This window comes from Leuresthes tenuis, unplaced genomic scaffold (genome assembly GCF_036924035.1).
Source record: "Leuresthes tenuis unplaced genomic scaffold, fLeuTen1.0.hap1 SCAF_22, whole genome shotgun sequence".
NCBI classification, from domain to species: Eukaryota; Metazoa; Chordata; class Actinopteri; order Atheriniformes; family Atherinopsidae; genus Leuresthes; species Leuresthes tenuis.
In genome coordinates, this window is record NW_027325376.1 from 28,501,116 (window position 1) to 28,515,609 (window position 14,494).

The following is a 14,494-nucleotide window of genomic DNA, read 5'->3' on the forward strand; positions in this document are numbered from 1 at the left end:
ATCATGTTCAGGGTCTTAGAATATTTTCACAGTAACTATTCATTTTCACATTGATTTTCTGTATTCTTCATGGTGACGCAGCATTTTACGTGGAGGCTTACAGTTTACTTTGCTCCTGAAACTTGGCATCTTTTCGCTTTCACAAGTACATCAATATCAGGTGTCAAATCCTGAGTAGTAGCCACATTAAGTGCTTGTGTGTGAGCCTTGAGCGTAGCTGTGATTTAATGATGTTCATCACAAAAAAAAGTTGTTCTCAAAGGTAGGTTGTCCCAAACATGCACAAAACCTTTGTAGCTAGTGCTGTCAATTTGGGATACCATGGCAAGAGATTCTGATAAAATGTGCCAAAGCCCATCGAGGAAAATTTGTCATTTAAATCTGAATCACACTGCAAGTCAATTATTTCATGTTGGATGTCGACGGGCAGATCAGCAGCCTCGACTGTGATTGGCGAGCGAAAAACTGCAAATTCTGTCTCAAGCTCACCAAAACCCTGAAATTGTTGCTCAGATTGTCGCAGCACTCCCGTGACCTTGTCTTTGTAGTGATCCATGTCAGCGCTAACGCCGTTTGCTTAATCTCTGATGATCACCATTTGACAGCTGTCTCCCACGGTCAGCTTCAACGTTTGTATGCTGTCAAAATACTGTGACAACTTTTTGTTCAGATTATTAAAGTGCTCTGTACTAGCCACTATAAATGCAAGATCTTGCAGCCATTCTGTCGATTGAAATTCCAGCAGTGGTTTGCCCTTTTTCTCCATGAACTGGCCAATGTCCTCTGTAAATCAAAGAAACGCTTCAGCGCTGTACCTCAGCTTAACCACCTGACTTCAGTGTGGTATGGAAGGCCAAAGGGAACGTCCTTATCACTGAGCAGGCAGTCAAACTGATTCAGACCTCCGGATTGGATGACATTAACACACCGGACAACCACTTACATGATGTGACCAAGCTCACAGCACAGGTCCAGTCCACTCCGACCCTGTCCAGCGCTCCTACAACACAGTTGAAAATGTCATCTGCAGTTGTCGTGTCCATCATAGGCACCAAGTCCAGGAACTCCCTGTGATGGTCAAAGTCTCATCAAAACCACAGAGGAAGATTGACAGTTGAGGCACATCTGTAATGTCCGTGTTCTCATTTTACAGATGCAACCGAAAACGCAACAAATGCCTTGATTTTGTGCTTCAGTTTGACAAAGAGCGGGGTAGAATAAGGAATTGTCTGGGCCAACAACGCCACCTGGGGACTTGCACCCCAAGATATAACAACTGGAATACAAATATGTATACGAACACAGGGTCGTGACTGAGGAGGCAGAGACAGTAACGTAAATAAAATTTATTGAAAATGCTGACGAATAAAGCAAAACTGTTCCTGCAGAAAGAGAGAAAGGGTTAAACACACGATACGTTTGTAAAAAAAATTTATTAACAAAAAGGAACCTAAAAGGCAGACTATAACAATGCTAAAATCCAAACAAAAGAAAACTAAAATCAGTGGGCTGGAGCCTCGGTGGGAGGCATACTACTGGGTGAGTGTGTCCCTCCTTTTTAACCTGGGATGCAACACTACAAAAAGAAACCACTACAACCACACTAGAAGTGCCCCAGTGTCTACTTGCATGCAAAATGGGAAGTGAGGCCCTCACCACGGTGCCTAGCCTCCCACCTGATGACAATCAGGCCACACTGAAACTGAAAGGAACAAACAAAGAGTTAACAAAACCAGCAACTTAATCCATAAAACAATATTACAAATGTAACTGGGACAAAATATACTTAAACTAACCAAACTGAATAAACAAAGAACTACACAAAACAGAACAAGGGGGAAACAAACCAAAACCAAAAAAAACTAACAAAACAGCACAGCAGCAAGTAAACCTAAAATACAAAACAACACATGTTAGTGAGAAGCCAGATTTTAATTACACACACAGACAGGATGGGAACCCTACTCACCACCTTGATCAGGTAACTGCACCAGCTCAGCAAGAGGATGAATGGAGCCATTTTGAGTCTTTATATAGTCGCCCCACACAACCTGGGGAGGAGCTAAGGGAGGTGCCAAAGAGGTGGCCACCTGAGTTGCATTATACTTAGGTCCACTACAATCTGGCTGTCCAAGTCTACCAAAAGATCTGAAATCCTATCTGCCACAGTGTTTCTCGTCAGGCTGGTGTACCATGGTTGTGTGGTTGGGAAGAAACTGAAAAATGACTGGCTTGCTGCATCTACTTATACAATTACTATGTTGAATTTCATGGTCTGGTATTACTTCATTTTCTTAAGTCAAAGATATAAATATGTCTTCCACCCCTGAAGATATTTATTTAAATTTCAGAAACTTTGTTCGAATCTGGACTGCTTAATTTCATGTAAATAATTAGACATCATCTTGTGATGTCTCTATTTTCCAGCTTGTTGTACTGTGAGTTAGGAGAGTGGATTGTAATGGATTACAAACTGTTAATCAGACATGACTGTGATAAGCAGCATAACTCTGTTGATTGTTGTGCACCTTCCAGCCTGCAGACACAGACGAATCTGCAGCTGTGCTTCATCAACAACAGTGAAAGTGAGGAGGAGGAAGAGGAGGAGAAAAAAGGAAAAGCCGGTAACAAGGAAAGCAACAACTCCTGGGTAACCATTCCACAATCCAACACAACAAAATACGAATGTCAAGACTAGCAGTGCACTGATTACTCTCATTTACCTATCGATGAAAGAATGTATAGAGGAGGGAAAACAAATGGAAGCAGCACCACTCATCTTCTTGTCCGGTGATTGCTCACCATTTCCTATCCCATTGTCCCTCTTCACTTGTAGAGAGCAACTGTTCAGATTTGTGAGGACTCTCAGCATCCTGCTAAGCCCAAGGTACCAAAATCAAGAGGCTTCAGGGACACTCTGAGGAACCTCCGAGACCGACTGAGAGCTGACCACAAATCAGTAGTAAGACTAATCTTAGAAGTTGGAGCCAAGCATATCGTCATGTGGCAATAATTAATCGTTTTTGTTGCTCTGCATGGATCACACTGTGATGTTTCTTGCATCTAATTTTTTTTAGTTATCTTCTTAATGGAATTTATTTTTAAAAGATACCATGTGCAATATTAAATATGAATGTTGTCATTTGATGCATTGCACCAGAGTTAGCTTTAAGCTAATTTAATACCTTAGCAGGTTTTATTTAAAAAGTTCCAGCAATAAAATGTCACAACACACTTATGCTCATATATTCATATACACACACCCATGCTATTCAAATGAAAACCAAGAGTCATTTAGTGCTTACAGTTCCGAGATTGTTAAGTTCGTTGTTAATAGAATTACAGCTCTGAATGTTATCAAGCAGGATGTTCCACTGAATTGAGGCTTTCGCAGAGAAAGACGACTGCCCTAAAACAGAGCCACAGAATGGTATGGAATGGTCTCAAGTTCAAGGTATTCTTGAGGATTTTATGGATTCCTCTGAGAAGAAGTTAAAAAAGTGACAAAACGGAACAATTTTATAAGACCTTGCAGTGGTAGGGTTGCATAGCATTTGTTTATGTACAGACTCCAGTGGTTTGATGACCGTTTGTGGTACAATATGACATATGGGAAAGAATCATGAAAACCTTTGCAGCATCCATAGAGAGATGGCCTCTAATGGTAAAAAACAGATTAAGAATTCCATCTGTGTTGGTTACAGGGACAATATCTAGTTTCCTCTCTTTAAAGTTCAAACCCACCTTATTTACTGAATCAAGAAAATAAAGATTAAAAGTAGGAGCATTACTAGTCTTATCACCAATTAATTCCCCCTCTATTTTTAAGATGAACTTCACCTGAAATGTGTGGTTGTTTTCCCATGAGATTTGCTTTACCATTACCTTTGGTCACATCTAATGTGCAGATAGAAAAAGCAGATTTGGCTTGCCTCATTTCTTTTGTTGTTGTTCTTTATGCATTTAGCAGACGCTTTTATCCAAAGCGACTTACAGGTAGGCATGTAGCGTAAAGGGGTCTTGCCTAAGGACCCCTACGGGAGGTAGTACCTTTCATGCAGGGGATTTGAACCAGGGTCACCTACAGGTCACCTACATGAAAAGTGGCAATCTTACCACTACACTATCCACTATTCTTTTATTTTATTCACCTCTAAAAAATTTGCATGTCTGGAACTCTTTTTGATTAAATAGTTTTTTTGCTGCACTATCTCTATCCCTCATGGGTTTTCTATAAATTTTCATTTAGCCAATGCAGGTTACATTTTCTCTTTCTTTTCCTCTGGACCTGTACAATAAAATGATCCCTGACAGAGTTTGACAATTGCATCAGCAAATATCTTACAACACTTCTCAAGATCTTGTCATGTCAAATCACTCATTTCCTGGCAGCTGGCCTTCCTTTTGATATAAAGTAAGAAACATCTTCAGGACTTTCCTTGAAGTAGAATCTATTCTTGGTCAGCTTTCTTGTCACCGGGGTGCAGTTATGATCAAACTGTAACCTGTGGTTATTCTTTCTGGTTATATTCGTGAATATCAGGTCAAGTTGGGTACAAGATTTTTTTTTTTTCTAATCCTTGTTGCACACTTCACTATCTGATCCAAGTTGCAGTACAGTATTTGTGTGTTCTGTTTTTTAACATTTCCCTTTTTGATTTATCCGATAGTTCTCACTATCTAAATAAGCCTTATTATACCTTGTTTTGGGCACCACCTTCAATCGAAGGAAAAAGACAGAATCTTACAATTCTGGTATATCAATTATTAATTAGTAACTAATAAATTCCAGTCTCATATAGTCGCTACTCGTGAATTCTCGTTTTGCTGGACTCACACATATGTAAAGAACACATACACAAAAATCAGTTGATTTTATATATGTATAAATATGAACCATTTATTAAAATGATATGACCAAAGACATGAACCTTAAGACAACAGGAGAAATGCTTTGAATATGGATGATCATATAAGAAACACTTAGTGAGTTGAAAAGAACTAAGGGGGGGGCATGGATGGATACTGGAATTATTCAAATAGTCTAGGTTTATTACTATTTGAATTTAAAGGCTAACAGCTTGGGTTCATTTATCATTTTAACAGTGAATTCTCTCGACACCCACCGCATACTGAAATGTAAGAACAGGGCAGATCTTACGGTTAGGTCAGCTCCGGACCACAGGTAAAGCCAGCGGGTCCAACTGGGTCTCTCTCGGTTCCGCGTCTCGCGGCCTTCGTTGTGGTTGACTTTCAGGGACTGGACTGGTCGCTTTCCTGCGCCAGAGAATGGCTTCCTTCTGGTAGCTTGAAGACGAACGGGTGGTGGGTCGGAATTCACCGCAAATAATGATAAAACTGTCCAAGGGTCGAGTTGGTTTTGGTTGCTGACCAACTCTGATGAGGTGAACTTAAATTCACCAAAGATTGACAAAAAGGTTGACAAGCTTAACGCTGGCTCCTTTTGGTGATCAAAAATAGGTGAGGATGCTGCAGCAGCAGAGTTTAAAACGTGCTATAGAGAGGAGACAGGATGACGGACGAACAAAAGCGCAAAACTTTCTACTACATTCTTCCCTTTCTGTCTTTGTTCAGACCTTCTTCCATCTCATCTTCCTCTCCTGCCATTTCCAAAGACTCTCCGCAAGACTCTCATTCCATCATTTTAGAACTCTGTTCTTCATGATTTTTTCTACTCTCTACAATATTCTCACTTTTCCTCGCGGTTTCCGAAGTTTAATTCGCAGAGGCGGGGCATGACGTAGGCCTACGCTACACTTTCAGCCAATGGTATGCCTGAAACTGTTGTGACGTCTGCCTGGGCGTATTTTGTAAGGCGACCTGCAAGGAGGGATTAGACTCCTGCATTCCTCCGTCTCATAAACATTTGTTCAGAGGATTCTAAAACACCATAACTTCCATCCATCCATCCATCCCAGCCGCTTCACACTCGGCTGCGAATCGCTCCAGTGAGAGCTGAAGGTCACGGCCTGACGACGCTAACAGAACCACATCATCCGCAAAAAGCAGAGACCCGATTCTGAGGTCGCCAAATCGGACACCCTCAACGCCCTGGCTCCGCCTAGAAATTCTGTCCATAAAAGTTAGGAACAGAATCGGTGACAAAGGGCAACCCTGACGGAGTCCAACTCTCACCGGAAACGTATCCGACTTACTGCCGGCAATGCGGACCAAACTCTGACACCGGTCATACAGAGACCGAACGGCCCCTATCAAGGGGTCCGGCACTCCATATTCCCGGAGCACCCCCCACAGGACTCCACGAGGGACACAGTCGAACGCTTTCTCCAAGTCCACAAAACACATGTAGACTGGTTGGGTGAACTCCCATGCACCCTCCAGGATCCTGCCGAGGGTATAGAGCTGGTCCACTGTTCCACGGCCAGGACGAAAGCCACACTGCACCTCCTGAATCCGAGGCTCGATTATCCGACAGATCCTCCTCTCCAGTACCCCCGAATAGACCTTACCAGGGAGGCTGAGGAGTGTGATACCCCTATAGTTGGAACACACCCTCCGGTCCCCCTTTTTAAAGAGGGGGACCACCACCCCGATCTGCCAGTCCAGAGGCACGGTCCCCGATGTCCACGCGATGCTGCAGAGGTGTGTCAGCCAAGACAGCCCTACAACATCCAGAGCCTTGAGAAACTCAGGACGGACCTCATCCACCCCTGGGGCCTTGCCACCGAGGAGCTTTTTGACCACCTCGGCAACCTCAGCCCCAGAAATGGGAGGCCCCGTCTCCGAGCTCTCCGACTCTGCCTCTTCCAAGCACGTGTTGGTAGGATTGAGGAGTTCCTCGAAGTATTCCCCCCACCGACTCACAACATCCTTAGTTGAGGTCAGCAAAGCCCCGTCTCCACCGTACACAGTGTTGACTGTGAGCCGCTCCCCCCCCCCCCCGAGACGCCAGATGGTGGACCAGAATCTCTTCGAGGCTGTCCGGAAATCGTTCTCCATGGTCTCACCGAACTCCTCCCAGGCCCGAGTTTTTGCCTCAGCAACCACCAAAGCCGCAGCCCGTCTGGCCTGCCGGTACCTATCAGCTGCTTCCAGGGTCCCACTGGCCAAAGAGGCCCGATAGGACTCCTTCTTCAGCTTGACGGCTTCCCTCACCACTGGTGTCCACCAGCGGGTTCGAGGGTTGCCGCCACGACAGGCACCGACCACCTTACGGCCACAGCTCCGATCAGCCGCCTCGGCAATGGAGTCACGGAACATGGCCCATTCAGACTCAATGTCCCCCATCTCCACCATAACTTGTTAAGATATAAAGGGTAAAGATATAGCATAAAATTAGGACATAAAGACATAAAAAACAACATAACATAACATGATGGTTATGAGTCTCAAAATTCAGATGGATATGTGTAGAGTTAAAGTATGAATAACAAACCAACCAATGTTATTTTCCTGTGTTAAACACAGAATATAATAAGAAACAGCTGAAGCATTGGTTAAAAGTTGCATTATTTCATATAAATGTCACATGTCATATGCAAGTTGTTGACTTCGTTTTGGGTTTAACTATTCAGTACTACGGACCGCTCGGGGGCAATGTGGCTCCATAAGCTGATTAGTCATTTTCCAAAATAATTATTTATTTCGTATCGTTCCACGTACGATCATGAAAAAGGTATTAAAATGCAGCTTGTGATATCACTGAGAACATGAAAGAACTTGTACAAAGATATAAAGCACATTTAATACAGTTTCAAGATTCAGCTAAAAAGTGATTCTGGGTGAGATCCTTTTGAGAGGTCCATGCTGCGACTGTCTCTGGCTTGAGTCAGTCAGGGCAAACTGTCACCATTGTTTACTTTGACCCATATAGGGTCGGAAGGGCCCTGTTCTGGTTTTCTCCAATACTCTCCTGAGTGGGTCTGTTGTTTGTTCAGCTTAGTTAGCACTGAGCTATTAATGCATTCACCAAAATTTATGGCACAGGTGTGTGGAAAGAGGGGCTGAGAAAACTCCCCCAAAATGCTTTCATAGGCCGAAGGTTGGTGTAAATTTCTCTTCCTTGATGTAGAAATCCCCCATCTGGTATTTCCACACTGAGCATCCACACAAAAGTATGTTGCAGTCATTTAAAATCTTAAGTTTGTATTAAATTCCACACTTGAGTTCGCTACATCTAAAATCCAATCATTTGAATTTAAGTCCTTAAAATGTCTAAAAGTATTTTAAAATTTCATAAAATGTCTTAAATATGATTGTGAAAGGTCTTAAAATGTATTAATGTTACTTTTATTTAAAACAAATGCATAAGCTTCAGTCTTGCTTTTAATTATTTGGATTTTTGAGGACGCTACAACATAACAACAAAACAGAACTAAAGTACCTGTGCACCCCGGTCACAATTTATCCAACTAGCAGGGGGGGATCACCGGCAGCATGTGGCTTCCGCCATGTGTTCACTCCCAGGCAGGTGTCTCTCGTTTGTGTGCGCTGTTATCGACACGTAAACTCAGATCTGACCACATATATTCTGTCATAGCTGCAAGCTGCTGTTGCATATAAACAATGTCCCGTTAGCGGTGTATTTTCCTCTGGATTCCGCTTAGGAAACGACTGCAGTCTAACCTTACATGCACTGACACACGCATTAAATTGATGAGAGTACACAATGTAAAAAAAACGATACTGTGCACCACGTCACCTGTTACTCCGTGCTCTGTGACAGTCGGCTAACTTCACACATAGTTTGCTACTGATAGTTTTGTGAAACATGGCAGGATATTTATCAGACGTGGACGACAACTTTGAGTACGATGGACGTCCTTACCGGAGTGAATGAGCTGTGCTGCAGCAGCACGCGTCGATGACGTCATACCAGTAGACGAGTGTGTAGAAAGCCCTCTATAAGCCCCCCGATAGCCTCCAATAACAACAACACAGCAGCTATGAGCTAACAGAGCTATAGTACACGTTCATTCATTCATTCTTCTTAAAGTATTGGTGAAATAAAGACAGATAATGCCTTATTTAGAGGCTGCATCGTCTAAGCCCCGTTCACTCCGTTATATGGATCTCGACTTATCTAAATATCTTCCGAAGGACGCCGACTTTCACCAAACTGTTCTCGGTGAGTAGATAAATGTATTTCATGCCAGAAATAAGGTCTAGGTTTAAAAATACCGGAGTTCCCCTTTAAATACCATAATTTGTCTTTATTTTGGATGTAATGTTTCAACCAGTTCAACTTGAGGACTATGGTAGATGAATATTCATATTTAAACCTCCTTAACAGTCTGACTTACATAATACATTTCTGTTTAGGTAGTAAGGTTTGTAACACGGTGTGGTGTTTTCAAACCCTCTGAGCAAATGTGTGTTTAGACAAAAGAATGCAGAAATGTCTTTGTTTTATCAAACTCTTAACACTAGAATTGAAACTTCTTTTCGGACGGTACGGTGGTGTCGAGAGAATTCACTGTTAGTAATGAGAAATGACCCCAACGTTGTTAGCCTTTAGCCATAAATAGTGACTAAAATTAAGACCCAGTTTTAGCAATTCTGCTACATTTCTCCATTCTTTTGCTTTTTCCCCAAACCATAAAGTGTTCCCTCTACCACCATACACAGTCCCCACATTTCTCTTGTTTGTGCTCTGAGGTTCATGGTTTTGGTTACATCTCTCAATAATTAGTCTCTGTTGAATGCTTCTTTATGTCATTTTGTAAATTTGGACCCTTAAATTGATTTAATAGTGAGAACGCTGCCTATAGTATTTTCTGGTCCTGCTACAAGGGTATGCTGAGTTGGATTCACTGATCAAACTGAGTGAAACTTTATCATTTTGTAATTTGTCTTCTTAGATTCCCTTGAAACATTTTTTCAGGCTTTAGTTTTTAAGGCTAACAAATTTGAAAGCAGCTTTAAGACATTCAGCTGGTAAAATCAGATCAGATGGTCATGTTCCAACGAAGTATTTGATGGTTTCATCATTTCGCATGAGCTTCTCATATAGAGTGAAGGCGAGAGCCTGAAGTTCAGTGTCACTTCAACATTAATCCCCTTTGTAAGGTTACCTCAAGCTCCTGAGCTTCTGTTGCAGACATGTCAGGTCTAATGGCAGTTTACGAGGTGGATGAATTTTCAAACACTAAGGGAATCCACATTAAAATGATCATTTCCCATCCAAAGCCATAACAGGAGTTGGACTTAATTTTGAAGGAGGGATCTTGTGGTGTATGCATTGGTGCCAGAGATGGATGAGTGTGCTCAGCAAGGCCTGTTCCTTCGTTTGCCTTGTGTTGTGGAAGCCCTCTTATCAGTGTTATCCAATATCCTTTCCCACAATTAAACAGTTTTTCCGACTTGTTTCTGGTGGGGGTTGCTTTTCTTTTTTAACTGTTTTTTTTTCTCTTCGTAACCTTTGTGGACAGAATTTCCCAGCCTTTAAATCTGAGGCCATGGTTTTAAGGTGGAAAAGGCTGGACTTTCCAATCTTGGTTGGAGGGAATTTGTTGCTTAAGTATTAGTCGCAGTATGTTAGGGTGTTGTCCCCAGCGGGTTGAGAATTGAACGGGAAAACTGTTTTCTGCAGTGATGGGACTCAGCCTGTTATGATGAACATAGTGCCTGATAATGTTTATTATGTTACTTGGGCCATGTTCTAACCCTCACCTGTTTGTGAGCAGATGCAAACATACTGAAGGGAGTTAGGGCTCATCCTTAAGAACAGGGAGAAGAGCTCAGTCATCCAAGAGAAGCTCATAGTAGAGGTGATGCGATCAAAAGACGCTGGGCTGAAACTGTGCTTATGCCATCCTTTCAGAGCTTGGTTTCAGAACAATGACCCCTTTCTGCTGACACAAATACTAATATTTAGTTGGTCATAAGTTTCAGCCTAGTTTTCACCTGTTAGTCAAATGGTATTGGATTTCATTTGAATTTACATGTTGCTCTTACTTACATCATTAAATCGTATTTATGTTGAGCTCCAATTGATGGATCGCTACCATGAATAACTGGATTCATCGTGTTGCTTCACTGAGACGATGTTGGATCGGTTGGTGGACTTCATCTCATTGTCTGACCACTTTTGCATGACTTTGCCCGTTGAGCTGTTTCCAATGATAAACCACACATTGTTGAATCACGTTAAACTTTGACCCCGTTTTTCCTTGGGAGCCCACAGTAGTTTAATCATGACATTCTTGACTGAGTTTTGTAACCTCAGCCTTTAAAGTGTTCTGTGGGCAGTTCTCGCAGCTGGGGTCGGATTACAAGTTACAAAATCTTTCTAACAAAGGGCAGGTACAGTCCCAGGCTCATTGTGGTTAAGTTTGTATCCTGACAGCGGAATATGTTTGAATAATGTCCAGCAATTATTACAAAAGGGGCTCCATAATGTGTTGTCGTCTCCTCAGCCTGCAGCTCGTACAGAACCTGAAGTCCGGAGGAGACATCTGGAGCTCAGTGATTTGCAGAGTTTCGGTATGGAGGACCTGAGGGGGCTCTGCACATCTCTCAGTCAGGCAACACAAGGTAGTCTGCTGCTTTCTTTACATCCTAATTATCAGCTTTTTATTTCTCAGATACACCACACCTCTGAAACACTTTAAACTTAATTTTAAGTTTTAAATTTTCATGTGTCCTTATCAGACCTGAGCTCGGAGCTAGTGAGTCTTCTCCATGTTAGAGACCAGCTGAGGACAGAGCAGGACGCCATGCTGCTGGAGGTGCAGGACCTGACATCTCTGTAAAGAGTCCCCCGAGCATGGCTACGTGCAGACTGCGACTCCCTGAGGGGGCCGGGACCTTCAGTATGACTGTGGCCAGTGTTACGGGTTCACTGGGGGAATTTCTGTCGGCTGTGATTTGAAACAGTCTTGTCACAGAACAGTCATACAGCCACATGTCCAGCAAGTGTAGTGATGCTGTGAAAGAAACATCACTTTTAGAGATGGTCAGGGATGTACGTGACCACACATAAATGTGTCCTGGACCTGCCCCCTCTTCAGCTAACGTCACTGCACACAAGCTGCAGGGTTTAAACTATTTTCTTTTTCTCTTCTGGTGAATCCTGATTCTGTATGCTGCAGAGTGCAAACACAGTGCACCTTTACACCTTTTGTGTTCACGGTATCAAAGAGGGTGAGGGTTGTTTTGCATCTGGTCAGAAAGTTTTTTTAGGACAGAACAAAAAAATGCGAACATAGCACATTGTCAAGTTTCCTCCAGTGTTGGAACAAAGTCTATCCTGTCTATAAGAATGCTTGCCGTCTTTCTTTGTGAAATCAGCAGCCCATAAAGTATCTTATGATGTACTCTCTTGTATCCTGTTAAGCTGCCATCACAGAAGTCAGTAAACCTGTGGTGGAAATTTCTGTTAACAAACATTTCAAAAATTGAATTTGTACTTCATGAGGGAGGTATCAGCTCTGAAGGAGTCTCAAATTCATGACTTACTTATAGACACAAAGACAAAAGTGAACAACCTGCATGGGACACATGAGTTGCTAACTTAACCTCTAAAGCCACCTCAGTTGTTTGCAACTAACCAAGTAACCTCCTGTAGATAAACATGTATTTATATACAGAAAAAAAAGAATAACACACCCTTTCTCTGATTTAGAAAAACAACTCCCAGCACCTGCTAAAGAAGAATGAATCATTTTCCATCACGAGCCCCCCCTGCATCCGGGGCCTGTGCTACAAAGCAGGATTAGTGGCTTAGCAGGTAGCTTCAGAACCACAAAGCTGGTTTACTTCTTACCAGGATATATCACCATAGCAGCTTAGGCTTGGAGACCTGATCTGCTCCAGAGCAGGTTGAGGAAGCAGCACATGTAAAGGCACCTCCTCCTGATCAATCAATTCTCTTTAAAAATGGGGGGGCATTAACTCAGAGTCAGAGAGCGGCTGTCTCACTGTTAGTGAGTGAAAGACCAGCTCACTGTTTGATTTCAGTGATCTCCATCACAGTTGTGTACGCATAGGAGACTACCTAACCTTAAATAGCAACTGATAACTTTTTTTGTTCGGTTTGATTTTAAGATTGAAACTAGAATTAATTATTCTTATTTAAAAAAAGATTTCCCGGAAGTGTTTTAGTGTCCAGTTTATCAAACTCACCAAACTGCATCAGATCTTATCATGTTTATATCCTTTGATTTCATTGGACAACTGAAACCCTTTTTTTGGGACATTTTAGAGGCTGAATGACAGAAAATGAACTCAGACATGTTCAATAAACCCACTTGCTGGTTTGAATGGTTGTTCTCTTACTTATTTGAAGCTCAGAGTATTTATAATGGTCGGTGTGTTAAATTGGTTCAGATGCCTCAAGATTACAACGCATTCATTGCAAATAAGTCACAGTGCTGAATCACCAGATGTACCCCAGCTTTACTGATCAGGTGGTGATATTAATCAGGTCATTGCTACCTTTATCTGGTTGTCTTGTTTTGTTTCTTATTTCCTTCAGCTTTCCTTCCTACCACAGGTGTGTCATTCTCAGTCTGATGTAAGCATATGATTGTGAAGGGCCTGGGATATTTTCTCTGAACAGGTCCATTCTCTATCTAAAGTAAAGGTTTATGTAGACAGTGGGGCTGTTTGGGTCTTAGAAGGCTTTTTTTGTAAGCAATGTACATAATTGAATAAATTACTCAAATCTAAATCTCCAAAATGAAAAACATCTCAACAAAGCACAGAAGTCTCACAGGGCTTAAGGTATTCCGGCACAGTGCCGGATCTCCAGCGTGTGGCGTTTGACTGCAATTGAAAATAAATAAAATGCAAATGTTGAAGCGCACGCGACAGAGAAGACTATGAGGGGCCGTACAAGACATAATTCATTCTGGCCCTCTCACATACATACATTCTCCTTTCACATACATATATTTCACTCTCTCATACACATACATTCTCCTTTTACATACATATATTGTCACTCTCATACACATATATTCTCCTTTCACACACATACATTCTCCTTTTACATACATATTGTCACTCTCATACACATATATTCTCCCTTCACACACATACATTCTCCTTTTACATACATATATTGTCACTTTCTCACAAACATATATTCTCCTTTCATACACATACATTCTCCTTTTACATATATACATTCTCCTTTTACATACATACATTGTCACTCTCTCACACACATATCTCCTTTCACACGCATATATTCTCCTTTCACACGTATATATTCTCCTTTCACACACATACATTTTCCTTTCACACATTTACACATTACACATTTATTTAAAATTTTTAATTTAAAGAATATATGTGTCTGAAGAAAATATATAAATGTAAAAGAAAAATAAATGGGTGTAAGAGAAGATAATATGTGTGTGAGAGGAGAATATATGTGTGTGAGAGGAGAATATAAGTGTGTGAGAGACAGTATAGTGGAAAAGGAAGTAAGTATAGTGGAAAAGGAAGGCAACTTATTTATGTGTGCTGTGATTGGCTGTTCAGAAGGGACTAGGTGGGACTACTC

At 41.8% G+C, this 14,494-nt stretch overlaps 1 protein-coding gene across 1 annotated transcript in view; it reads left to right on the forward strand.

Moving 5' to 3' along the window:
• LOC140282387 (schwannomin-interacting protein 1) overlaps positions 1-13,245 on the forward strand; it is a 31,856-nt gene extending 18,611 nt beyond the window's left edge. The window contains exons 4-7 of the mRNA XM_072376967.1: positions 2,536-2,650; positions 2,837-2,962; positions 11,400-11,517; positions 11,635-13,245. Of these exons, the coding sequence (XP_072233068.1) occupies positions 2,536-2,650; positions 2,837-2,962; positions 11,400-11,517; positions 11,635-11,735 (460 nt within the window). The 3' untranslated portion in view covers positions 11,736-13,245. The remainder of the gene's footprint in view (positions 1-2,535; positions 2,651-2,836; positions 2,963-11,399; positions 11,518-11,634) is intronic.
• Positions 13,246-14,494: the final 1,249 nt, after the last annotated feature.